At 47.9% G+C, this 24694-nt stretch overlaps 1 protein-coding gene across 2 annotated transcripts in view; it reads left to right on the plus strand.

Moving 5' to 3' along the window:
* The first annotated feature begins 5487 nt into the window (after positions 1-5487).
* LOC119179574 (uncharacterized) overlaps positions 5488-24694 on the plus strand; it is a 24282-nt gene continuing 5075 nt past the window's right edge. The window contains exons 1-4 of one of the 2 annotated variants that reach the window (XM_037430683.2): positions 5488-5670; positions 7079-7215; positions 7281-7372; positions 19649-19744. In XM_037430683.2, the coding sequence (XP_037286580.1) occupies positions 5509-5670; positions 7079-7215; positions 7281-7372; positions 19649-19744 (487 nt within the window). In that variant the 5' untranslated portion in view covers positions 5488-5508. Of the gene's footprint in view, positions 5671-7078; positions 7216-7280; positions 7373-19648; positions 19745-24694 lie in introns of those variants that run through there. The other variant, XM_075869317.1, reaches the window with a different exon arrangement.

A 24694-nucleotide genomic window follows, 5' to 3' on the forward strand; every position in this document is an offset into this window, starting at 1 on the left:
GCCGCCACTCGACGCTAGGCGCCAAACAGACGCAGCCTGTCTCTCGGCAAACAAACGAGGGAGACCCAACGTAGGGGCTACCCTTCGGTGCGGTAACTTGAGTCACAACACGCAAAGCGGACGTACCCTGACAAGGTGGGCTATTGCAGCGCGTAGGGCGCGCTGCGGTCATGGCTTGTCTCCTGACCGCTAGGGCCGAGCGATACACAATCCGTCCCTTGTGAACTACGGTACTACAGTTTGGTGCAGAAACGAATGCCACTGAACGAACACCCAACGTACCCTGGTAAACCAGCACAGCCAAAAGTCGGCTTAGCCCTTCACCAAGAAAGGAGCCACCCTCCGCTTCAGCGAGTAGAGTCGATGAGCACGGAGAAGGGGCCAACACGGACCTTGCGTGTGAAACCCGACAAGGCCTCAAGATCACCGTAGCACATGCAAAAACCAGGCGAACAACCACACAAGCTGAACCCGGGGGTGACCGGCTCACTAGGCGAAGTCGTGGAACTCGAAAGAACGCCATCATTAAAAATTGATGGTTATCTGCCCTCCTCATTCATTGAAAATCACTGCCGGACAGTACCAGGTCTCATAGAACTTTTTTGCACCTAGGCGCTGCCACTCTCGGTGGAGAACGAACCAGACATCCTCCCGTACTTTTGCAAGTGCTTCGTGAAGCCCGGATCGTCTCCCACCAAAGGCGGCACAGCCCCACGCCACCCACACTTGGTAGGAGCACTCGACGAGCAGAAGCACGTACTGCCTAACCGCTCGTGCCGACAAGGGATGCACAAACCGAACGGTGTCGAAAGGAACACCGGGGTGACCAAACAAACTAGCTTTCCTTCGATGGAGGGCAGCTGGTAGTGCGCACTGAGAGAACATGTGAACCAGGTCCTCGCTACTGCCGCAGAATGGGCGCATGCCGCGTGTAGGTATTCTCGTGAGGGGCCTGAATGTTATGGACAGGCGCCCTCTGGCCAGGTAGTACACGAATGTAGCGCCCTTGGCGTCCAGGAAACTGGGAGTAATGAACCGCCAGTTAGGACTATGGTGGGACAGGTCCAGTTCTTTACAGCGTGCAGGTAACTCTGGAGTAAGTCTATCGACTAGCTCATGGAGTTTGATCGAAGCTAGATTCATCTTGGGGTCGACCTCTTGGAGACGGGCCAAAGTAGAAGCGGCCCCTGCATAGAAAGCAGAGGGCGTTCCCGCCCGAGGCACAGAATTTGAAAGTGCTCCAGGCGAGAACAGCCTCAGCCGCGTCCTCAGGAAATACGACGCACAGCTTGTCTGTTTCTCCGCAGTAACAATACCCCTAACGGCACCAAACGGTACTATAAACGGGCAACCCCATCCCCAGCGCCCACCAATATTTCTCAAGTTTCAGCGTTCATACTTGTGCAATTGTCAATTAAAACGCTATTTTTGCGCATATCTGAGGCACCATAACAACACGTCGATATTTTGTATGTGCGTCTTTATACTGGAGAAGGCACACATAAGTAATTATAAGGATCATAGCGTTTATTACGCTGCGCTGACAAGACAACGCGATGCTCAAAAAGGCAAGTGTTTCCTTTGCTAGGGCGACACGGTGGTGGCATCTGCCCGTCGCTTTACCTTATCGCCTCCTTATCGCCTCCGAGACAGGCACGCGTTTTTCTCCGTGGTTGCGCACGCCTTCCTCGTTTTCGAAGATAACTGCCAGATAGCGCTCGTGTCTAACATGCCTCAATGCGCTCGTACGCATTCGCTGCACGGATCGAAACTCTCTAACGCAGCGCTTCCAGAATACAATTCACCAATTTTCTCGCGCAGAACATCTAATAAACGTTTTGTTCACTCTCTCCACACGCAAGACTATCGTATTTCGACGACATTTGCAGGGAAACATGCAGATACGGGGCCAATACTTTTTTAATAGTCTTTCTCTCCTCTCTCTTCCTCTGCCTGTGAGATGTGAAGCATTGCAAGTTTTCCGCACCTTAGATTGTTTGCGTTATCATTAATATCAGGCTGACTTACCATGCGACGCGACAATCTCATGTTATGACCGCATTCTGTCACTTCAGTCACCTTTGGCTATCTGTGAGTCTTGGTCACCGGTGGAGGGTCTCACGACGTTAGAATCAGGTCGTACAAGACTGGCTAAGCCGTGGGCGCACATTTACGTGATTTTCAGGCACCCCAAAAGTGACATCTTACATTTCCTTGGTGTGCACAATCAACACTCTTTACATAAGGGAAACCAAAAACACGTATAAAATGTTCAACTTTGGTATTTAAGTTTTCCCCGATCAACATCTCGGTATGATTCTCACCACAATGGACATTATTATGACAAGTTAACAAAGTTCGCCGGCCTTGCGAAGTTTGCGTCCTGCTCAGAAATTACTGTCACAGTCCCTGGACGACAATTCACTCATGGTTGTTTAAGTGAATCACGTGCGACTTACAGCAAACTGGCTGCTGCTGCGAGCATGTCACGAGTTGTAGTCTTTCCATGACGTCCGACATCTCTTGTTACGTCACTGCAAGGCCAGCTTCTCGATACTAAACCGAAACTGTAGTTTTAATGTAGCGGCATATAAAACACCTTCAATGCATTCGCAAGCACTACGACATGCTTTTTAGAGTTCTCCACACATGCGTTCCTATTCAGGACAACCACCTCAATAGTATTTTAAATTCGTGCGAGTACTCAATTAGGTGTCACGTGACTTCCGACGAACTTGTGTCCCTTAGTTTTTTTGTTGTTTTTTTTCATCAGTCGTGTTAACATCGCCGCCTTGGGGTGCCTCATCAAGTCTCACCAAATGTCAACGTTTTAGGATCATAAGAAATGCGAAGCTTCCTCATCAATGAATCAGATTGTGGTCACCTCTGCAGTTGCCCTCACCTTAGCGCTACAAAAGACAGTAGGACTGGAGACAGCGCCTACACTGCAGTATACGAGCCTCTCACCGGTGATGTTCCGCGCAGGGAATTTTTCCTTTTTCGGGGAATTTTCGCCTGTCATTCTGAACAGAAAAAGGGAATATTCGTGATATTGCAGGGAATTTCAGCAATGGTTAAATTCTCCTATTACGACCGATAATTACCAGTCGCAGTGCGTCTTCATCTGTTGTAATCGGTCTAGACGTATGCATCACGCAAGCATGGCCTTTGATATTTTTTTATGGTATTTACGTGTAGCGATTTCTAGTTCACCAGTGGTGTTGAAGCCTGCCATGTGCAGTTTACTAACAGTATATGAAATAATAAAGTCATGCTTTTGTTGAGCGGCAGTGGAGGGGCATGTCATTATATCAAAAGACACGTGTGATTATAGCATGTGTGTGCGTGAATGGGGGTGGCAATTGCGTAATAGGTGTTTTCAAATTTCACAAAATTTATGATTTATTGCGTATTTGTCTTTGTACTTGTATTTGCAGCCCCGAGAGAGTTTACAATGGGACTTTGAAGTGTCGCTCTTCAAATGTTAGCTGTAGAGTGCGGTTCCGCGCAAGCCTGGCTTTTTTTCGGAATGAATAGGCGAAGGGGGCTACTTTTACTAATACAAGCATTATTACGCACCATTTACCATAAATGTTTCTAAACCTGCAAAGTATAAATGCGGTAAGGTATACATCACAGGCACGCCTGGGAGATACACTTATTTACTTCCCACACACGTAAGCACACCACATTCAATAGCGCAGGTAACAAACGCCAGAAGGGCACTATCGAAAATAAGTAAACAACATGCGAAAGCGTAAAAGCTTTTGTTTAATTATTTATGTTTTTGCTGCAATCACTTTTTTTTTTCAGATCCCTCGGTCACTGCTCCATTGAATTTGCTAAAACTGATTTCTATTGTTATTCAGGAAAGTACGTAGCGATGCGAGGGCGTCTGTTCTGTTCAACTGCATAGATGTGTGCCTGCTACAAAAGATTTAAAAAATATATGCACAGCCCAAAAGTGCCTTCTTGGAGCGAATTGACTGTTGTCTGAACAAAAAGCGTTACGCAAAGTGCACGGAATCATTCTGCGTCTTCGGCAGCATTTTCTCTTTTTCCATTATAAACTTGAAGAATTCAGTGAACCACAATTAAGCGATTCAGATCCAGGCAATTTCATCACTGAGAAGACCTGCAATGTATATAAATAAATAAGGATTTGGCTGTTCACACGTGCCATGGGAATCGATGTTATGCGAGGCATATGCGATGTTATGCGGAGAAGTTCTTTTAACGCTCTCGCATTTAAACTACGAATGTCTGTTGTTGCCGGTACTGGGCAGATATAAGCGGCTAATCTCCTGTGGCGCATACCCACACACCGCGGCCAGTGGTATGCGGGTCTGGGCCTCACATGTATGGAGGAAAAGGATTTGACGACGTACGCGACGGGGTTTTCAGGTTATTAACGCAATAGCCTAGAAGAACTCGTTTTGCAGAAATTCAGGCGTCGGCTTCGGAGCCGGCGTCATTGGTTGTGAGCGAAAAATCGCCATCTTGTCAAAAAATTTAGAAAGAGGCACATGAAGATATATTGAAACTTCCCGGGTCCCGGTGAGGATTGAACCCAGCCCATCGGCGTGACGCGTCTGCCCGTAAATACAGTGAAAACAACTTACTTTACCTGTAAATGCTGTGCTTTACAAGCACAGGCGTCCGGTGTATAGGCTTCACGAAACAACTTGTAATATCGCAGTAACTAGTATTGCGCGGTACAAGCGTTTATTTCCATCGAATGTCGGAACATGTGATCATCATAACTGTCTCGTTGTGGAAAAGACGGCCACCATTAAAAAGGCACACGCGCTACTACGCGTGTTACCTTGAGACCTCGTAGTGAGTACACAGCAAATTCGAAAACATTTCACGGGCATAATTACTCGTGGTTTAAAGCATGCTACCCATTGCCCATAACGTTGCCATATGCGAAAGCTTCACAGACAAAAGCCACTTTAACTTTATCCATCACAATGTTGCGCTCCACAATTTGGACTTCTCGAGTAACATCAGACAATAGAAAGCATGCACCAAATTGTTGAAGTACGCACTAGGCACTGGATATCGATGTGACATTCAACTCTTAAAGGCGAAGCTTAAGAATCCCCCACTTGTTTCTAAAGGTAGACGCCACGGTACGACGAAGGCACGTTTGATGACCTGACATTGTTCTCGACATTTGAGAACCATGAAAGCCCATCAAGCTATACATGTAACATGTCATTAATTTCGCGCGTACCAAAGATAACCGAATAAAATTCCGTTTCTTAATGATAATATATGTCGGTAACATAAAACCAAATATTCCGATTTTTTGCTGTCAAGTATTTGACGACAACTTCTAATAAATGTTACTCCGAAAAAATTCCCATTGGCAAAAGAGTATTACAGTGTTCAAAGGAGTATGGTGAACTCGCGAAAGAAAGGCCTTCGAAATATCAATTGGCTATAAATGAGAACGAAAACGCCGTTTCACCTACGTCGACGAACAAGCTGCGTAAGAAATAAATGTGGCCTCGCGCTCCCATACCGCTTACTCTCAAGCCTGCACCCAAAGCCATGCATAATGCTATTAATATTCTCGTGTTTGCATTGGTGGTGTCTGCGCTACAGTACCAAGGTGACACTTCAAAAACGCCGGCAGAGGAGAAGGTGTATGACTTCAGAAAAGTAATTTATCCTCTTGATTTGCTCTCATGCGTGTAAACAGAGAATCACTCGTATAAACTTTTCAGTACTCATATCCTCAGGCATCAGTCAATTAGGGACACACTTAACATGGATGTCATTTTAACAGCACCAATAATGGGGATAACTTATTCGCTGGTATCAGTACTAGTAAACATTTTTTGCACACAAAAAGTTGTTTTTGGCTTTTTCTGGTAGTAAAACATGTGCATCGCCAAACCATACTCACGTTCACATTACAATGCACTCCCCTCAGTTTGTGCATGTTGGCTACGTGACTTGACTTACGTACGATCGTATACAGCGCGTTAGAACGATGAGCACAGAGGCTCTGCAACTGCATTATGAACTTAGCCAATGGCGGTTCAGCAAGTTTTTTTTGGGGGGGGGGGGGGGCGGAAGTCGAAAGATTTTTTTTGACCGCTGTGACTGTTTTTTAGCCCACCCCCCTGCATCTCTTTGTTACTTTTGTGATGATTTTACAGGTGAACTTTTTCAGATTAATATTGGGTAAACAAAAAAGCTCGTAAGAAAATAAACTGAGGGTGAAACATCATTTTAGCGCCCTAAAGAACGAAGCGCAATTTCAGTGGCCCAAAACTAAGTGGATAGATACACAGCTTGGGATACACGCGTGGAGGGATCTCCTATATAGAAGAACCCCTGACAACCAGCAAAGAGTATTAGCCCAGAAAAGTTGGAGTGGCGCCGCCTGATGGGAGGCCTGGGAGACGTCAGGGCAAGGACCCTTCGACAACCGCCATTGCGCGCCTATGGTATGCGCTCGCCTAGTACGTGGTTTCGTTGTTTGCATTCGCTTATTGCTTGTCTCAAGCTACAGATGAATGACGAAAACAGCATCAATAATGTTTATAGTAAAACAATAAAAAAGTTTGATTTTTCTTCTGCCAAAGGTGCCCATGCTTGGGGGTACATGTAGGGGACATGACGGTGACGAAGAAAAATCAGCCGGGAATGTCGGTATAATTGCTATCGCAATAAAACAAATTATGGTAGTCACTTGTTTGTCATTTTCAGTCAAACATAGGCGGTAGTGGTAAAACTTCATTGCCTAAAAAAGTGTTTTCGGTACACTAGGCTTGGCACCACGTGTAGAGGACGCCTCCGACGTCAGGACAGAGAAACCAAAGCTCTCCGCCAACTCTTGGGCCTCCTAGGCCACCAAAAGTTGGTCTTCTGGTCAAACACTTTGTCCCAATCTGTACAGCCTTAGCATCAACACGTTTTGGTTGAGCTACTCGACGGCACTGAATTGCCCGGCGTAATGCAACCTCTTGTACTCTCACAAAGCACCTAAGAATGACTTGTTTCTCAATTTCTGGCTTAATAATACGCGCATCTCTCACAGATTGTAAATTATTACTTCTAGTTTGTGACGGAAAACAAGAAGATATGGACCTATGAAAGCTCTGATTATGGCAGATGGCGTTGCAAGTTGGACAATCGGTGGAATATAACAAACCACACTGCCTTCATAAACAGATCATACTACATGGATGGAAAAGTGTAAGTCAGTCTGTGGCATTGCAGCTAAGTTTAACGGAAACTCTCATAAGTTCTTTTTATTCTAGGTCATATTTCGGAGTGGAAGGATATTTCGGGAGTTCCATGGAAGCTGAGCGAAGGAAGTTGGTGTACAACAGGATGTCCTTGTATGATCTTTGTGAGTTGGCATTCTAAACACGGGACTTCTACAAAATATTTCCACATCTCAACCATCAGTATATTTCGCCTTCGTTCAATAAGTAATGTCTATAGATCAACGCAAGGCGGCTCAAGAGTGGAGCGGCGACACATCATAACTCCATGAAAAGCATCTTATGTGTGCTAAACAACATTCAAGTTCTGGTACTGGTTGTCATAAAGGATAACATGCCTTTTCACCACGCTATAGAAAGAGTTAGCTCATTTATATATAAATATATAAAATCTGCATAGGCTGGTGAGTCGGTTTCGATTCAGGCTCAGTAGTGTCGCGGTACAGCGCGAACCAAAGGCAGATAAACGTTGACACAGCGACTCTCAGCAGCCGAACAGCAAGATCGCCTTCTTTATCTTCGATCAGCCAGAGCTCCACTACCTGGCGTCCGCGAAATCCCCTTATCATCGTTTTGGTCCACCAGTACACACGCGTCATTTGCCCCCCTCTTAATGAGCATCGCCCCGATGCTAAACCAGTAGTGCAGTTTTTTTTGTCTGTTCTTTATAAAGTGTCTTGCGCAGTCACTACCTTTCATAAGGCTTCATGCGCACAACGTGAACTAGTTCAGGACGGTGCTGGCGAAGCCTCGTACTATATGAACTTTCGGGGACGACCTCGTAAGTAACATCACTCAGTCGTCGCAGTACTAGATATGGCCCAAAGTATCTCCTTGGGAGCTTTTCAGAGAGTCCTCGTTTCCGTATGGGCGTCCAAACCCATACTCTGTCGCCGGTCTGGTAAACGACTGTTTTGCGGCAAGAATTGTAGCGGCTCGCGTCGTACTCTTGTTGTTGCTCGATTCGCAGGCGTGCTAGTTGCCTTGCTTCTTCCGCTCGTTCTGTAAACATCTCGGCGTCCGGTTCGATGTCGTCGTATTCGTGCGCTAGCATCGCATCTAACATGGTTCGTACTTCCCTTCCGTGAATTAGGCTGAACGGGGTCATCCGGGTTGTTTCTTGCTTGGCAGTGTTGTATGCAAACGTGATATATGGCAAGATTTCGTCCCGATTTTTGTGCTCGACGTCTACGTACATTGAAAGCATGTCTTCAATCGTTTTGTTCAGACGCTCTGTAAGCCCGTTCGTTTGCGGGTGGTAGGCGGTGGTCTTACGATGGGTTGTTCCACTCAGCATAAGGATTTGTTCTAAAAGAGCTGCCGTAAATACGGTTTCCTCTGTCTGTGATTACGACGCTTGGTGCACCATGCCGCAGGACAACGTTCTCGATGAAAAATTGTGCCACCTCCGCTGCTGTACCTCTCTGGATAGCCTTTGTTTCCGCATAACGGGTACGGTAATCAGTCGCGACAATAACCCAGTGGTTCCCAGCAGTAGAAGTAGGAAGTGGGCCCAAAATATACATGCCAATCTGGTCGAATGGTGTTATTAGGACTTGCACGGGGTGCAGGAGGCCGGCTGGTTTAGTCGGCGGTGACTTCCGTCGCTGGCAGTTGTCACACCTGTCCCGTTTATTAGGGAGGCGATCGCCGGGCTAATTCCAAGAGCCGAAGTATCGGCCCCCCGAACCGCACCACGAAAGCGTGGACAATTTAGAAGTGGTCCTTATTGGTGCGCCAGCGGACGCCGGCTGTGGCCCAAAGAACAAGACAGAGCCGAGAGTTGATAAACAAACAAAATTATATTCTCATTAACGGCAGATCAAAAACAATACACACGTATGCACACTCCACAATAGTTACATACAATACGTCACCAAACAGACAATGTACTACACAGTACAATCAACCACACTTGAAACAACGGACACAGACAACAATACGCACTACAATGCAGTCGCATGCATTGAACAACCAAGACACTTAAAGACTAAAGAGATATAAAACCTATTCAGTCCAAAGTCCTTGGAACAAAAGTCTGAATGATACTCTTCCGAGAATCACTCACTCAAAGTCCAGCGTTGTTGTCGTTCCGCAGCTCTCGAAGTTCTCTTCCAGGACACCTCGCCGGAGTTTCTCTTCCAGGAAAACTCCCGTCTTCAATTGGCCACTCTTCAAACTTCAACTTCTTCGCCGGAAAACCGTCGGCATCCCACACGCAGCTGTTGCCCGCGTCTTCGCTCGATAGCGGTAAACCCGCGCTCTTGCCTGTAGCTCGAGCCGTCCCTACGGACCCAAAAACTTCGCCGACTACACGGCGGACTCTCTACGCACTCTGGCGCTCACTTCCGTCTCCTCCTATTCTGTCACTACGGGCAGAACCTTCGCCGACTCCACGGCGGACTCTCTACGCACTCTGGCGCTCACTTCCGTCTCCTCCTATTCTGTCACTACGGGCAGAACCTTCGCCGACTCCACGGCGGAATTCCTACGCGCTCTGGCGTTAACTTCCGTCACCTCCTGTTCTGTCACTACGGGCAGAACCTTCGCCGACTCCACGGCGGAATTCCTACGCGCTCCGGCGCTAACTTTCCGTCTCCTCCTGATTTCTCGTCTCGGCTGCTCGGTTAAATACCTTGCGCGCGACTTTCCAGATCTTTCTCGTCATTTCGTCGGCGCGATACGCAGCGAAGGCTGGGGAGAGGCGAGACGGTTTGTCTGCCCTCCGCGTCGGATGACTCAGCTCGGTCTGACCCCGCCCCGTTCGTTCGAGAGAAATCGCGGTCTTGCTGGGCCGCAGATGTGGGGTGAGGAGGATCGTCTGCGAAGCCGTGCTTCTGCGGGGAGAGCGCGCGCCCGGGAGCCCTGGATGTTTGCTTTCTTTTTTTTTTTCCTTTTTACCTCGCGGCGTTTCTGCCGCCCGTTGTCGCAAGTATTTGGCGGCGCGCTCTTGTTTAGCGCTCGTTCTGTGACACTGCCCCCCACTTTAAGAATATTATCTCATAATATTCAAAACCACACAAACGAGCGCGAACAGTCACCACACATTCTCACAGACTGTAACACAATCCGTCGCTCATGACACTTCACATTCACAATATATCACTCAATACAATCGTACATTGTAGTTCAATTCCACAACACATGAAATATAACCACAGGTACATGCCTACAACACTTCATCACACATTCTAAACAATACAAACGTACAAAGTTCTGTCTATCCAACAATTATACAACACTATACATCACACCATCGCACAGAACACTGACTCACTCGACATACACTTGAGACACAGGATAACAAGAACATTAACACAACATATGGCACTCAACACTGCCAAACACATTCTGATTCGACCTCAGCACTTATCCTGAATACTTCGAACAGCGCTTGCGCCCCTTTTTGCGGTGCTCGCTCGATCTCTTCTTGTGCTTCCACGTTCTTTTTCGGCGAGCCCTTTCCAACGACGATATCTGGGGCGTCGTCTCAGCCATCGTTGTCTCTTCCGACACCGTTAACGCGTCATTACATTCGACGGGTCCTGTCTGTTTATTTACCCGCTTGATAATGCCTCTACATTTTGCCCGGCTGGCCAACCCCGTCTCCTTTACACTGTCGGTCGGTTGAGGTCGTGCCGACGTAAGTCCGGTTGCTCGGCCCGTGAACTTATTCGACACGATCGTCTTCTCCTTCGCTGTCTCTTGCGCCGCAGCTTCACCTTGGGCTCTAGTAAGATCCGTCACGGGATGTTCCTCCACTGTATCTCGCGGCCGCTGTGTTGGCGAGGGCTCTAACTTCGGGTCTTCTCCCAAACATTCTGGATCACTTGGCCCTCGCGCCCCGTCGATGTTTCCGATGACAAGGTCATACAGGGGGGTCGTCATGCATAAAGCAGTAACCTTCCCGCTGAAGTACGGGGTTTCAACCTCAATTTCGGCTTCGGGAAGCATCCGAACCGTACGGTCAATTAGGCAAACCGGTTTCGTTCTGCCTGTCAACTCACTTTCCCGTACCAAATTTCTCCGCACGATAACCGTGGAGCTACCGGTGTCTCTTAGAACCGTAATCTTCTTGCCTGCAATCTTTCCAGGAAGCGCTGGCATTCCCTTCGTAACACCGGTTGGCTGTTTTGACATTACAGCACCCACAATAGGAATTTTCTCCCCATTTTTCAATTCTACGAATCCATCGGTGACGGCATTATTATCAGCTTTCGGTGCCGCTTGCACACAAGATACCTGGTGAGTTTGACTCACTCCGTTACGACATGCGTCTGCCTTGTGCCCAGTCTGACCACATTTGAAACATTTTACAACCGTGGGGCTCGTGAAGTTAGTTCGGCAGTGGCTAGCACGGTGACCCACTCGGTTACACAGAAAACATCGCGGAACTTTCTCCGGTGCAAGCTTCTTTTCCTCGGGAGCCGATTTCTTCGAATCCTCGGGACAATAATTCTTGACCTTGGCCAAATTGGTTCCACCTTGCGCTTCCAAGAATTGATCAGCTAATTCAAGCATGTCCTCAAGTGAGTCAGCCTTCCTCTCTTTCAAGTACAGCGACAGGCTTGGGTGGCAACTAGTAAGAAATTGTTCTCTAATTAGGAGCTCTCTAAGCTCATCGTACTCCTGCGCTGTCCCTGAAAGTTCAATCCATCTGTCGAAATAATGGCAAAGTCGGGCGGCATACTGCGTAGCTGTCTCACCGTCAGCTGGCTTTCCTGTCCGAAATCTGTCCCGGAATCCTTCCACGGTAAATCTAAATCGCTTCAGCAAAGCAGCTTTCACCTTTGCATAGTTGGCCGCATCGGTCGGCGTCAGCCTACCGTACACACTGAGCGCTTCTCCACTCAAGCAGGTACTCAAAGCAGTTGCCCATTGCTGTTCCGGCCAATTCTGGCTCCTCGCAATTGTCTCAAATCTGTGGAGGTACGCGTCAAGGTCGTCCTTCCTTTCATCAAACGCTACGAGCAGCTTGCTTGGGTTCAAGCGGAAGCCGTGATCTTCCCGTTCGCTGCTTTCAACTCTAGCTTGGACGGGAGTTTCGTTTCGCTGTTGCAAACGGAGCCGCTCGAGTTCAATTTCGTGCTGCCGCTGCCGTTCCCTTTCAGCCATCTCCGCTTCTCTTTCTTCTTTCAGCTGGCGCTCCCTCGCTTCTCTTTCTTCTCTCGCCCTTTCGGCTGCCAACTTCTCTCTCTCCACCGCCTCTTTCTCCTTCTGGCTTACCCATTTCCGTAGTTCGGCGCCGGAAAGACCCATCTTCTCACCAAGCGCAACTAACTTTTCGAGATCCATTGTGTCTCGCAACTCGCAAATACAACCTTGCCGCGTGCAAAAAGTATCTGCCTAAATCAGTCTATCGGAACACTCCCCTGCACTCGTTAACGAGAACACTGAACAACACACAAAATCGTTCCGACAGCACAATCAACAACTCGAGGCTCTTTCCCACTACTTTGGACACACTGTGCACCAAAAAGTCCTGTCGCGGACGCCAGATTAATTGTCACACCTGTCCCGTTTATTAGGGAGGCGATCGCCGGGCTAATTCCAAGAGCCGAAGTATCGGCCCCCCGAACCGCACCACGAAAGCGTGGACAATTTAGAAGTGGTCCTTATTGGTGCGCCAGCGGACGCCGGCTGTGGCCCAAAGAACAAGACAGAGCCGAGAGTTGATAAACAAACAAAATTATATTCTCATTAACGGCAGATCAAAAACAATACACACGTATGCACACTCCACAATAGTTACATACAATACGTCACCAAACAGACAATGTACTACACAGTACAATCAACCACACTTGAAACAACGGACACAGACAACAATACGCACTACAATGCAGTCGCATGCATTGAACAACCAAGACACTTAAAGACTAAAGAGATATAAAACCTATTCAGTCCAAAGTCCTTGGAACAAAAGTCTGAATGATACTCTTCCGAGAATCACTCACTCAAAGTCCAGCGTTGTTGTCGTTCCGCAGCTCTCGAAGTTCTCTTCCAGGACACCTCGCCGGAGTTTCTCTTCCAGGAAAACTCCCGTCTTCAATTGGCCACTCTTCAAACTTCAACTTCTTCGCCGGAAAACCGTCGGCATCCCACACGCAGCTGTTGCCCGCGTCTTCGCTCGATAGCGGTAAACCCACGCTCTTGCCTGTAGCTCGAGCCGTCCCTACGGACCCAAAAACTTCGCCGACTACACGGCGGACTCTCTACGCACTCTGGCGCTCACTTCCGTCTCCTCCTATTCTGTCACTACGGGCAGAACCTTCGCCGACTCCACGGCGGACTCTCTACGCACTCTGGCGCTCACTTCCGTCTCCTCCTATTCTGTCACTACGGGCAGAACCTTCGCCGACTCCACGGCGGAATTCCTACGCGCTCTGGCGTTAACTTCCGTCACCTCCTGTTCTGTCACTACGGGCAGAACCTTCGCCGACTCCACGGCGGAATTCCTACGCGCTCCGGCGCTAACTTTCCGTCTCCTCCTGATTTCTCGTCTCGGCTGCTCGGTTAAATACCTTGCGCGCGACTTTCCAGATCTTTCTCGTCATTTCGTCGGCGCGATACGCAGCGAAGGCTGGGGAGAGGCGAGACGGTTTGTCTGCCCTCCGCGTCGGATGACTCAGCTCGGTCTGACCCCGCCCCGTTCGTTCGAGAGAAATCGCGGTCTTGCTGGGCCGCAGATGTGGGGTGAGGAGGATCGTCTGCGAAGCCGTGCTTCTGCGGGGAGAGCGCGCGCCCGGGAGCCCTGGATGTTTGCTTTCTTTTTTTTTTTTCCTTTTTACCTCGCGGCGTTTCTGCCGCCCGTTGTCGCAAGTATTTGGCGGCGCGCTCTTGTTTAGCGCTCGTTCTGTGACAGCAGTCGAGGCAAGTACGAACATGGTGTTTTACGGCTATGGTCAGTATTGGCCAGAAGTAGCGCTGCCGTACTCTGGCTAACGTTCTTGTGTAACCTAAGTGGCCTGAAGTCACCTCGTTGTGGCATGCTTCGAGTACTTCGGAGCGAAGGGCTGCTGGGATGACGAGCAAATACGCAGATCCTGTCGAAGGGAAGTTTTTTTTGTATAGTACTCCGCCCCGTAAGCAAAATGGTGACAGCGCTCTTACGAAAACAGTTGGTGCCTTCTGAGATCTTCCCTCCAGGTAATTAATTAGGGCAAGTAACTCAGGGTCGCCACGTTGTTGCTGTGCAATAGCGGTTGAGTCAAGCACACCGAGAAATGCTGTTTCCTCCTCATCGGATAGAGTTGCCGATTCAATGGGTGAGCGGGATAGACAGTCGGCGTCCATGTGGCGGTTCCCTGACTTGTGTACGACAGTCATGTCGTACTCCTGCAGCCTGAGATTCCAACGCGCTAATCTGCCGGTAAGATCTTTAGGATTTGTCAACCAACACAGTGAATGGTGGTCGCTAATGACATTGAAAGCGCGGCCGTATAAATACGGGCGAAATTTTGTGACCGCCCATACCACGGCGAGGCATTCCTTCTCTGTCGTGGCGTAATTAATCTCGGCGCGTGTTAGTGTTCGGCTTGCATAGGCGATTACTCTTTCTGTGCCCTCTTGCAGCTGCACAAGCACAGCTCCCAAACCAATATTGCTGGCATCAGTGTGTAGCATCGTTGAGGCTTTCTGATCAAAGTGGGCAAGCACTGTAGGCGTCTGCAGTCGCTGGCGGAGGTTCTTAAAAGCAGCTTCCTCTTCGTTGCTCCATTAGAAGGCAACGTCTTCTCTCGTGAGGCGGGTTAACGGTAATGCGATGCGTGCGAAGTCTGCGATGAATCGCCTATAATACGCACATAATCCGAGGAATCGTCGGACAGCCTTCTTATCAGTCGGCACCAGGAACTGTGCAACAGCTGCGATTTTTTCAGGATCAGGACAAACGCCTGCGTGACTGACAACGTGGCCAAGAAATTGCAGCTCTTCATAGCAAAAGTGGCACTTTTCAGGCTTCAACGTCAAACCCGCAGACCGTATGGCTTGTAAAACTGCCTCAAGTCTTTTAAGGTGCTGGTCAAATGCTGCGGCGAAAACTACGACATCATCAAGGTAGACCAAACAGGTTTTTCACTTCAACCCAGAAAGTACGGTATCCATAAGTCTTTGAAAGGTAGCAGGCGCTGAACATAAACCAAAGGGCAAGACTTTAAATTCATATAAGCCATCTGGTGTGTGTGTGTGTTTTTTCCGCCCCCTATATGTGAAAATAGCTAAAAGGAAAAAGGGGGGTAGCCCGTACCACTAGGAGGTATAACGGGCTCAAGCCAATCTGAAATAAATGAAGAGGGGAAACTTCTGGTGTCACAAAAGCAGTCTTCTCGCGGTCTCTTGGGTCCACCTCGATTTGCCTCTACCCACTCCTTAAGTCCATCGATAAAAAGTAACGAGCATGTCGAAGTCTGTCGAGAGAGTCATCTATACGAGGAAGTGGATACACATCTCTCTTTGTCACCTGATTGAGTTTTCGGTAATCTACACAGAAGCGCAGGCTGCCGTCTTTTTTTAACGAGGACTACAGGTGATGCCCAGGGGCTTTTTGAGGGCTGAATGACGTCATCTTCTAGCATTTTGTCGACTTGCGCTTGTATCACTTCGCGTTCCTTTGCAGCCACGCGATAGGGGTTTTGGTGAATTGGTCTCGCCATGTCCTCGGTAATTATCCGATGCTTGGTTAGAGGTGTGCGGCCAACTCTTGATGTTGTCGAAAAGCAGTCTTTGAATTCGGCCAGTAGCTCAAAAAGCCTCTTTCGCTCGTTCTTAGGCAAAGTAGTGCTAACGTCGAGAACTGGTGTTGAATCAAGTTTTGGCGCCTCGTCGACTACTGCCAAGCAGCCTTCCGCGTCTGTGATATCGTCGAAGCAAGCGACGGCCATGCATTTTGGAAGGTGCCAGCGCTCATCACTAAAATTTGTCAGAAGCAAGTCCGTGCGTCCAGCGGCGATACTGACGATACCACTTGCGACGGAAATGCCGTGTATGAGGAGGAGCAAGGTTATTCGGTCTGCTACTCCTTCACCGTCAAACTGGAAAGCGGCTGCCACAGAAACAAGCATGCATGACCGAGGAGGGAGAACCACATCGTCATCAGTTTGACGCAATTCGTTTGGTTGCGCCTGTGTACAATCAGGTGCGCCCGAACTGTTGCGGAATGTGATCAAACTATCTGGGATATTGATGACGGCGCCGTACTCTCGTAAGAAGTCCATACCAATAATTAAATCCTTGCAGCATGCGGCGAGAACGACGAACGACGCAACGAAAGAAGAACCTCCTATGTCAATTCTCGCTGTGCATCTTCCAGAGGGCATCAATAACTGACCACCCGCCGTCCTTATTTGAGGGCCTGTCCACGGCGTCTTCACTTTCTTGAGGCGGATGGCGAGGTCCTGACTTATAATAGAAAAGTCGGCACCGGTGTCGACTAAAACTGTTACTTTCTGGCCGTCAAGAAAAACACTCAGGTCGGTGGTCACAATGTCGTCGCTCTCACGTCTTGTCGGATTTACAGCGTCGTGTAATGGGGGCTTTTCGTCATCATCTTCATGGCCTGCAACCTTACCCCCGGAGGTCGCCGCCCTCAGTTTCCCCGGCGCGGGCTGGGTGACCTTCTTGCGTTAAGGTCCGCGGAGGTACGTCGGTGTGACGAAGGTGAATGAGCGGGAGAAGGAGAGCGGGATTGACGTCCCAAACCTGGCTGGCGGGTAGGTATTGCCTCCTCGTCAGAAGTACGGTATTCGTAAAAGTGGGAACGGGCTCCATGGAAAGAGGCATCCTCCCGGCGTGGTATGCGTTCTTCGTTCGCACGTCGATCGTCAGACCATGTTCGAAGGGGGCGGAACGAATCACTGCGTTGCCAGCAACGACGGGCAATATGACCTGCACCTCCGCAGTTAAAGCACAGTGGACTTCGATCGATTGTGCGCCATGCGTCTGTTCTTCGGAGCGGTGGACGTCTGAACCTCCCTTCTTGCGACGATGTCCATGGTGCTGCTGTGGACGCCTGGTGGTACGTCAGTTGGCTTGGCGGTCAGCTCAGGGTCTGCTCTTGCGGCGGTGACCAAGGGGCCGTCGGCGCTGGGTGATATGGCGGCGATGTACCAGATGGTGGACGTCGCAGAGCATCGGCATAGCTCATGGGACGGTGCTCGTCACCAGGAACAGCGGTAGAAAATGCGTGGCGGATTTCGTCGCGTACGAGTTCAGTGACGGACGCAACGGGGGTTTGAGCAACTGGATTCCGGAACTTTTGCAGTTCTTCGCGAACTATCTCCCTAATGAGGTCTCGCAGGGAGCTTTGATCATCAGGTATGGCGGCAGCATTGATTGGGGCGCTGCTAGACATTCGATGATACTGCCTGCATCGTTGGTGGAGGGCCCGCTCGATAGCCGTAGCCTCCTTGATGAAGTCAACTACGGTACTTGGAGGGTGGCGCAGTAGTCCGGCGAAAAGTTGCTCCTTAGCGCCGCGCATGAGGTAGCTCAACTTCCTATCTCCACTCATGTTCGGGTCAGCTCGACGAAAAAGACGAGTCATATCTTCAGCAAACATAGTAACGCTTTCATTGGGTTTTTGAACCCGTAGCTCCAACAGCTGCTGCGCACGGTCGCGTCAATCGACATTAGTGAACGTATCGACAAGCTGTTGTCAGAAGTCGCCCCAAGTTAACAGACTGTCTTCTCTGTTCTCATACAAAATTTTCGCACCGCCGTCAAGGTAGAAATAGGCGCGTGAGAGTTTTTCTTGTTCAGGCCACAGATTAATCTTGGCGACACGATCATAGTGCTCAAGCCAGTCGTCCACGTCTTCATGAGCGCCGCCACTAAAGTGATCGGGAACCAGCGGTTGAAAGATGGTTACCTGTGAAGGTTGTGTTGGCGGGGGGCTTTGCGACGCCAGTTGCGGACTGGCGTTGGCCATTTGGAGAGGTAATCGGCACTTGCGAGGTTCCGTGGAAGGCGTGAACTTTGGAGCGAGGCCTATCAGCCGCCGACTGAACCGGTGCACGGGAGTTGCATGCGGGAGTTGCATAAGCATGCGAGGCGTTGAGAATATACCACCGATTACGGCTGACGATCCTAGTTGACGGAAGGAAAAGAAAATGGTAATGAATCAGTCATGGTGACACCAGCTAAAACGAGCCTAGCTTAACCCAGCTTTCTCCAGCAAATGGACATTTTCAAGATAGGTACAGCGCCTTCAGTGACAAGAGCCAAAAGCAAATTTTGTGGCTTTCCGGTCGACAGGGCAACATGCGAGCTTGTGCGTTGATTCGCATCCGTGGCCTCCGAAATGACCATGGATGCTGGTTTCGTAGGCCACGAGCCACCAGAAATGCTTCGGTCTGGCGCCATAGGAGTGTTTCCGGTGCGGCATGCGCGGAAGGCACCAGTTAAAAATCTCCATTCGGTGATTGATATGTGGGGTTTAACGCCCCAAAACAACCATATGATTATGAGAGACGCCGTAGTGGAGGGTTCCGGAAATTTCCACCTCCTGATGTTTTTTTTAACGTGCATCCAAATCTGAGAACACGAGCCTACAGCATTTCCGCCTCCACCGAAAATGCAGCCGCCGCAGCCGGGATTCGATTCCGCGACCTCAGGGTCAGCAGCCGAGTACCTTAGCCACTAGACCACCGTGGCGGGGCGAGATCCATTCACTAAGGAACTTAGTATGATAACGATGCAGAGCCGCCCCTCATCAAACCTGAACCTAACGGCCTGAACCAAACGTCTTAATAACGTCTGTTTTACCATTTTGAGTGTATTCTAATTGTGCTATAAACGTGAGGAACATAAAGTGGATGAAAAAAAAAACAATTTGCCCAGCCAGCTGCGAGTTGTCTTTTCGTCCACTTTGTCTTCTTCCTATTCTCGGCACAATTACTGCAATGAACATTAAACAGTAGAATTAACATCTTTTATACCTTTCTCAGCCTCATTATTTGCTGGTTTTCAGTAATTCTGTGATGTAGTTTTACACGTCGTTAACTTACACAATCGTCGTCGTTCTTCTTCTTGTTCATGATGTTGTTTATGATTATGTTGTTTATGATGTTGCGAATGACTGCTTTTTGATGTTGCGAATGACTGATTTAGGTAAAAAAAAATATACCTAATTGATAACCAGTGACAATTACAGGGAAATAAACTTAAATTACTCAGAACGTTACAATTCCAAAAAGTATTTGTTAATTCGGCAAAACTAGAACAAATTTATTTTGTAACAAGTAGTCGAGTACTTAAGAACGCGTTTCGTACCACTCTGACTACTGTTTTTGTTGCTTCGTGCGGTCTTCTGAAACGCGTATTAGTCGGCCTTTATATCATTGTACTATAAGAAGGCTTCTCATTTAACCAGTCTAAATTTTCGGGCATTTTCTGTCTCGCAGCTCGTTCTCGCAATTTCCACGGCGTCGAGAAATTGAAGTACATGAACGAAAACAACACGTGTGCTGTCATTGAAATATGGATGTATAAGCGACACAGTAAGTGGACACACCATCCTTGATGTTGAACCAGTTTATTCATTCTTGGGTACGGCGGGATTGAAATATTGAGTTCAGCGTGAATTCATTGTCCAATCTTGGAACATGTCATCACCAAACCAATTGCAGACTTTCCCTGAAGTCGTCAAATAATAGACCTAGGTTGGTACATATTATATAAGTATTTTGTGTTTCATGTGTATCTATTTTCTATGTATTATGTGCTCATTACGTATGACGTTATTGTGTTTAAAATTTCAATTAGTACATATAGTCGTATGTATAAGACCTGTAATGTACTTCGCGTGAAGAAAAAAACTTCACATGCATAACGTGTTCTCTGACGCAAAAAAAAAAAGCTTTGCAGCAAGTAGCGCCTTGTCCTTTTCGATTCTCGGTTCTTTCACGCTGCAGAAAAGATGTTTCTTTGCACTCGCGAATGTTTAGAGTAAAAGAACTTCAAAATTCACAGAAACATCTGCAACTGCTCTATTCTAGCTTCAGAAGAACACATTCTTTCGTATGCTTGTCTCTTATTTTATCTACGGCCCCAGCTAACCGTTAGCGCAACCGCTATACCACCCACAAAGTCTGTCGTCGAACATGGTAGTTCCTGCAGGTTCCTACAGGTGGTTCCAGTAGGTTTAAACGTGCTGCCAGACGGTGGTTCCTGCAGTTAAATCTTGGGACATAATCGTAAGAGCGCAGGCAGTATTTATATAAAAGCAGGCAGCAATACAAGCAGTATTGCTGCAAAATCTGGAAAACAGTACTGAAATATAGAAAATATGTATTAGAAAAACTACACTCTACTTGGCGTATGATGTCGTCGTTAGTTTTTCACAGAGCTAAGTAGCTGCTAATAAGGTGGATGAAATTTATTTAAACCTCTAGTTTATTACTTTTACATTAAAATAAAAGCAGACAGAAAAATCAAACTATTCGAAGCTACACTAGCACACATGCTAAAGGGCAATGGAGGGTTTACTCATTAACGAGGATTTTTGCACAAAATGTAATGCTCAACTCCGCATACACACCACCCAACTAGACAAATGCAGCAAGCTATCCGACCTCTGTGTGAATATTAGTAATACAGAACTATGAACAGCACTATCCATAGTAACGGTAGTTCAAGGACTATCGAACTATTGATGGTAGGGAACACTATCGATAGCGCTATTGAGAGTAAGTTTGATGGTATTACCAATGGTATAAATTCAACTGCTCAAACTCATTGCAGCACAAAACTACGCTCCTCGAGAAGTGGTAAATTGTGGAGCAAGAATAGTGGGCTTAAGGGCAAGAAAGTTGACATGCTAGTGTTCTTTCCCCAGAATGCTTCGGTGACACATGATAAGTAGGTTGAACTGTTAATCTGTAGCGCAAAGAAAACCGCTACATAATGTGGAGCTTGCGTGGCTTAGAAATTATGTTGATTACAGAGTGAAAATATCAAGCAAAAATTGTTCGGCTGATAACATAAAAATAACAAGACCTCACTTTGTTATATCTGTAAGATATAACCGATCGCTTTTCAATATAAGACGAAGCAATGAACGCAATAGGAGCAAATTAGAAGGTCACGCTCAAAATGGCAAGCAGATCGAAACGTGTCTCGCGTTTCTCACGCACAAATGACGCACGAAACGTACTCACAAGTACAGATGAACGCGAAGAAGCGTTTTGAGTTGTTACTTCGCCGTGTCTGAAAAGCGCGCCCTTTTCGCAAACGGAAACTGTGAAACGATTGCGGTGGCCTTTGTGTGCCTCGTAACTACAACAGAATCGTTCCAGTGAAATCCCAAGGCCAGCCAAGACGTGCGATCTTCTCCACCGCGAGATAAAGGCGCGTGAGCGAGCGTCCACCCCCTCTTCTCTCTCCCCAGGTGGTGGTGAAAACGTATTTATTTATTTATTTATTTATTTATTTATTTACATGAAATTTTCTGCGGAGAAGCTCCGACAAGTCGGAGATGCTTGGCTTGCGGTGGGGGGGGGGGGGGGCTTAGTCTAGGGCTCTGCTTGCAGCAGCCGCTCTGCGGGCCCGGTTGATCAGACTCAACTGATCTTCCAGGTTCTCGCTGGCCAGCAGCTCCTCGCATCGCTCCGCTGTTGGATTTTGTACTGATTGTAAGGTTGTAATGGCCTGACACTCCCACGTGACGTGGTACAGAGTGGCTTTAGCTGAACACCATGGGCAGAGAGGAGAGTATGCCGAGGGGTGCATTTTACTCAGGATGTGCAAATTGGGAAACGTGCCGGTTTAAATTTGCCTCCAGCTGACCGATTCCTCTTTATTTAGTGTTCGGTGTGGTAGCGAATAAGCTTTCCTAAGTCCTCTGTAGTGGTTTAGGATGGCCGAATAGTCGCAAGGGACCAGAACGAGTTCCTCAGGGGCGGAGTTGGAAGGTGCTCGGCTCGCATACCCTCGAGCTACCCTATCCGCTGCCTGATTCCCCTCCAGCCCCATGTGGCCCGGAGTCCATATAATCCGATGCCAAATTCTGAGTGGATGTGTAATGCAATGCTCGCCAGTGTCTGTAACGCTTATGATGACGTTGAGAGCGGGTTGGCTGATGCGCCCCTGTAGGTAGTTCTCCCTCCACAGGACAAAGTGCGTGTAGGAGACGAGAGCGCGCGCTGCCGCATCGTGACGACGCGTGCTCATTGCGCCATCTTGCTGTTAATACTGAAAACACGATTGTTCCCCCCGAGATGCTCGTCAACAGCGGTATGTGGTAGATATAAATAGCTTGCCGCTTGAACGAGGAAGGTCGTGCCTCTCTGTGGCTCAGTGGTTAACGTCTCGCACTCACGTTTCAGAGGTCCCAAGTTCGATTTCGTGGGCCGGAGTATTTCTCTGGATTATTTTTCTTGCGTTTTCATAGATATACATACGTATACATATACGCTGAGTGACATTGACGCCGGCGACAAAATCCAGCCGAGAGTGTCCACATAATTGCTATCACAATAAAAAATGTAATATGCTGACTGACACGGTTTAAAAGGTTAATATATACAGACTGAGTTTTTTTTATGCGAAGCAGATTAGGGTCGAGCTCAATGTGGTGTGCGGCGTGACCACATTTACTGCGCATGCGAGTCCACTCCCTCGCATCTCCTCTTTTACGTTCCCCTCTCTCGCCTCGCAACGCCGACGCAGGGAGCATCTGCTAACCTACGCTCACCCCCTCCCCCCTAGTTCTCCTCTATGCATTGCTCTCATTCGTGTTTTGCGTGCTTTTGCGCGTTCCCAGGTTTCTCTTCCGCGCAACGCGACGATGAGCGACGGCGTCAACGCCGCCGCCAGTGTAAGCGTCAGCGCCTGCTGCTTCGCATATCTACACATTGTTCCCTTTAGCAGTAGAGGGTGTAATTTTCTCTTTTGGGCATGAATGTGTGCGGGTGACTCTGTCGCCACTTCCGACCGTTTGCGTTCCGCATACGTTCACATGCTCAGTGATATCAAATTCCACACATATCAAGTCAGCGGATCGCCCATGATAACACCGTCAGTGAGACATGTAAATGATGCCATATATGACGCACACGTCACTATTTGAACGATTTTACCATTCATAATAACCGCAGTTAATAACCGGTAATAACCGGTTATTAACTGCGGTAATAACCGCAGAGCCTAACCACGAGATTGAAGTAACTAGAAGAATAAGAATGGGGTGGAGTACATTCGGCAAGCACTCTTAAATTATGACAGGTAGATTGCCACTATCCCTCAAGAGGAAGGTATATAACAGCTGTATCTTGCCGGTACTTAGCTACGGAGCAGAAACCTGGAGACTTACAAAGAGGGTTCAACTTAAATGGAGGAAGACGCAGCGAGCAATGAAAAGAAAAATGGTAGGTGTAACCTTAAGAGACAAGAAGAGAGCAGAGTGGATTAGGGGACAAACGGGGGTTAAGGATATCATAGTTGAAATAAAGAGGAAATGGACATGGGCCGGGCATGTAGCGCGTAGACAGGATAACCGCTGGTCATTAAGGGTAACTAACTGGATTCCCAGAGAAGGGAAGCGGGTTAGGAGGAGACAGAAGGTTAGGTGGGCAGACGAGATTAAGAAGTTTGCGGGTATAAATTGGCAGCAGCAAGCACAGGACCGGGTTAACTGGCGGAACATGGGAGAGGCCTTTGTCCTGCAGTCGACGCAGTCAGGATCATGATGATGATGACCATTCATTAAGTGCGCCACGCACTCCCCTTGCTTCATTCCACTCTGCGAGTTCACCACGACTGTGGCTCGTGAATCATGCCACACATAACATGTATGCCATGAGTTTCATGTTACCACCTACAACTTATGCACTCGTATCACGCTATATATCACTTTCATGCATGACATGTTATCGAACCGACCGCCATAACCCCCACACCATGGCATGTAATTCATGCCGTTCATACATGTATTTCATTATTTCTATGCAATGACCTGTCGAAAGGGGCAGGAGTACGCTGTTCGAAGGGGCAGAAGTATGTTAAGAAACGTCTCGCGTTAAAAAAAAAACCAAACCCGTAGTCTAAATAACAAATGGAGAGTCCGTGCCAGCCAGAACAAGTTTGCTCTATTGCCGGATATTGCTTGCATTGAATACCAATGAAATGTAAAAGAGGGATGTAGTATGCTGACGTGGATTGGAAGAAGTAATGCATAAACACCATAACTGCATAGCGCAATAGTTTCTCTAATGTATCGGATATGCTCTAGTATACTCATGATAAAATAAATTAAACAAAGTTTGGGAATAGGAACACCAAATTGAGACGAAGGTTATAGATAAGTTGTCATACTAACCTACTAAATCGAGGAATGGATGCATACTAAAGAAATAATTTAGTGTCAGAAAATGAAAATTTCTGCTTCATATTTTACGATCAGTAAGTGAAGAGTACTTTTAAATTAGAAACTTCTGGGTGAAATCATCAAT

Source organism: Rhipicephalus microplus, chromosome 7 (assembly GCF_043290135.1).
Source record: "Rhipicephalus microplus isolate Deutch F79 chromosome 7, USDA_Rmic, whole genome shotgun sequence".
Taxonomy (NCBI): Eukaryota; Metazoa; Arthropoda; class Arachnida; order Ixodida; family Ixodidae; genus Rhipicephalus; species Rhipicephalus microplus.